At 45.7% G+C, this 1,951-nt stretch overlaps 1 protein-coding gene across 1 annotated transcript; it reads right to left on the bottom strand.

Moving 5' to 3' along the window:
- Positions 1–306: 306 nt before the first annotated feature.
- On the bottom strand, positions 307–1,711 carry LOC148010278 (uncharacterized). The gene has a single exon (XM_087673170.1). The coding sequence runs from the start codon at positions 1,423–1,425 to the stop codon at positions 406–408; it is 1,020 nt and encodes a 339-aa protein (XP_087529296.1). The 5' UTR covers positions 1,426–1,711; the 3' UTR covers positions 307–405.
- Positions 1,712–1,951: the final 240 nt, after the last annotated feature.

The raw sequence follows: 1,951 nt of genomic DNA, 5'->3' as shown, positions 1-1,951 counted from the left end.
TAATCAGCACTTCATATGGAACTAGTATACAATGAGATACTGAATTGAATATGCCTGTGAGGGAAAATATGATAACATTTTGAAACCAAAACAGCGTTGAATTCAGATGTGTGGACAGCTGTTCCTCATAAACTCAACTGGGAATGGTACAACTACACATTCATACAAATCAAGCATGGGAAAACTGGCAAGCTACCAGAGCAAACAAAACAGACTCATCAAAGGACAACCATTACTTGTAGCAATGTATCGAATTGCACCTTTATTTCACCTATCTCTTGACAAAAATGAGGCACTGTTCCAGAGTTTGTAAGAGAAAACACAGTTCTTCATTCCTTTATAAGTTATTACATGAACTTTGGCCAAAGGTAACAGGAAAATTTTGGCAAAGACTTGAAACAACCTTTAACTAGGAGTCCCATGAGAATCCAAATTTTGCTGAGGATCAACCTGATTTACAGGTGAAGCTACTTCCCCTGCAAGCTCCTGCATTATCATTCTGGCCCGAAGCAACACAGCAGCAGGTGAATCAAGAGCTGGCCGCACATCCACAAAGAATGGCCAATCTTTAGTCTCATCATAGTAGAAATCAATAACATAGCGCATCTCACGGCCTCCCCTGTCAACCGTCCAGTCATGACGATCAAACGGCACCCCATAACCCAGCATCTTCTTGATGTATGCCTTAGGGGTAAGGTCATGAGGACGCCCCTTAAAATGTAGCAGACGGGGCTCCTCCTGCGATGAACTGGGGTATATCTGCGAATACATGTTCTCCCATTGCAGTAGCCTTGACCATGTTGCCTCATTCACAGAGTTGTGAGTTGCAACGACGGCATACATATCCCTTTCCGTGACATCATCGGCCTTGTTTTTCCTCACGAGGCTATTGTAAAACATTTGAGGCGAGGGATACAGCCAGGTTTCATCGGTCCCTGCTTTAGGAATGGTGGATTGTTGCCGGTGCGTGGACAGTGGCTCCTTCTGTCCTGGCACAGGTTGCTGGTTGGGGTGCTTGGGCATCCTGTTGGCAGGGTTGATTTCCTCGCGCTGAGGAGGCGGGACCTTGTAAAAGGCCGTAGAGTAGAGGAACGCAGGCATCCGCCAGACCTGATTCTCATCCTGCGCTTGATCTATTCTCCTGCCATACACATCATAGACATGGGGATGCTTGTATTTAGACTTGCTCTCACCTGGTGGCTGAGAGGAAGAGCTGCTGCACGATGCTACCTCTGTCGGCACGTGAGATGATGATGATGCTCCTCGGGAAGCAGCAGAGATCAATTTGTCCCTGGCAGCACCAGTAACGGGACAATCTGCGCCGGGGAAGATCTTATAATAGAATTCGTGGACCTTCTCAGGAATGCTCTTGCTTCCTCTGGTCGTATGCTCTGGAGAAGAAGACGACGATTGACCCTCCTCCATGATCTGTCTACAACCAGAAACCGTACAAATCAGAGCAGGATCGAAGTCTGGAGTCTGGACCTCTGTACTGACGGCGATGGCGGACGCCGCAGCGGCAGGGAAGATGCGAGAGGACAGACGCCCAGTAGGTGCACAGACACGCAGAGAGAGATTGTGAAAAAAATCACGAAGGTAAATTAGTGAATATTAGGGGTGAATATTAATGTGTGTTCCACAACGCGTCACATTGTTGTAGGGCAGATTGGTATAAGGTAAAGAAGCCTATTAATAAATAACACTTGACTTGGTGTATCAAAACTTTTCCTGAACATTCCCACATTGATTTTTTTCTTGTTGGTGATCTAAACAAACCAAGGATCTTGCTCCCTATACCAAGATAAAGGTTACTAGTGCTCCAAGCTAGTGCCCACCGCACAAAAGTGGGTCTCGGTATAATAGCGATGAAAAAGGGATAAATAGTTACAACCTTTAAATTTTATCAAAGAGCACTAAAAGTTGATAGGGTTTTAGCTTGGTATCATACCCA

This window comes from Lygodium microphyllum, chromosome 30, assembly GCF_053477565.2.
Source record: "Lygodium microphyllum isolate KBCC chromosome 30, Lygodium_microphyllum_v1.1.10, whole genome shotgun sequence".
NCBI classification, from domain to species: Eukaryota; Viridiplantae; Streptophyta; class Polypodiopsida; order Schizaeales; family Lygodiaceae; genus Lygodium; species Lygodium microphyllum.
The sequence above is the reverse complement of the archived record's forward strand: the minus strand, read 5'-3'. Positions and strand labels throughout refer to the sequence as shown.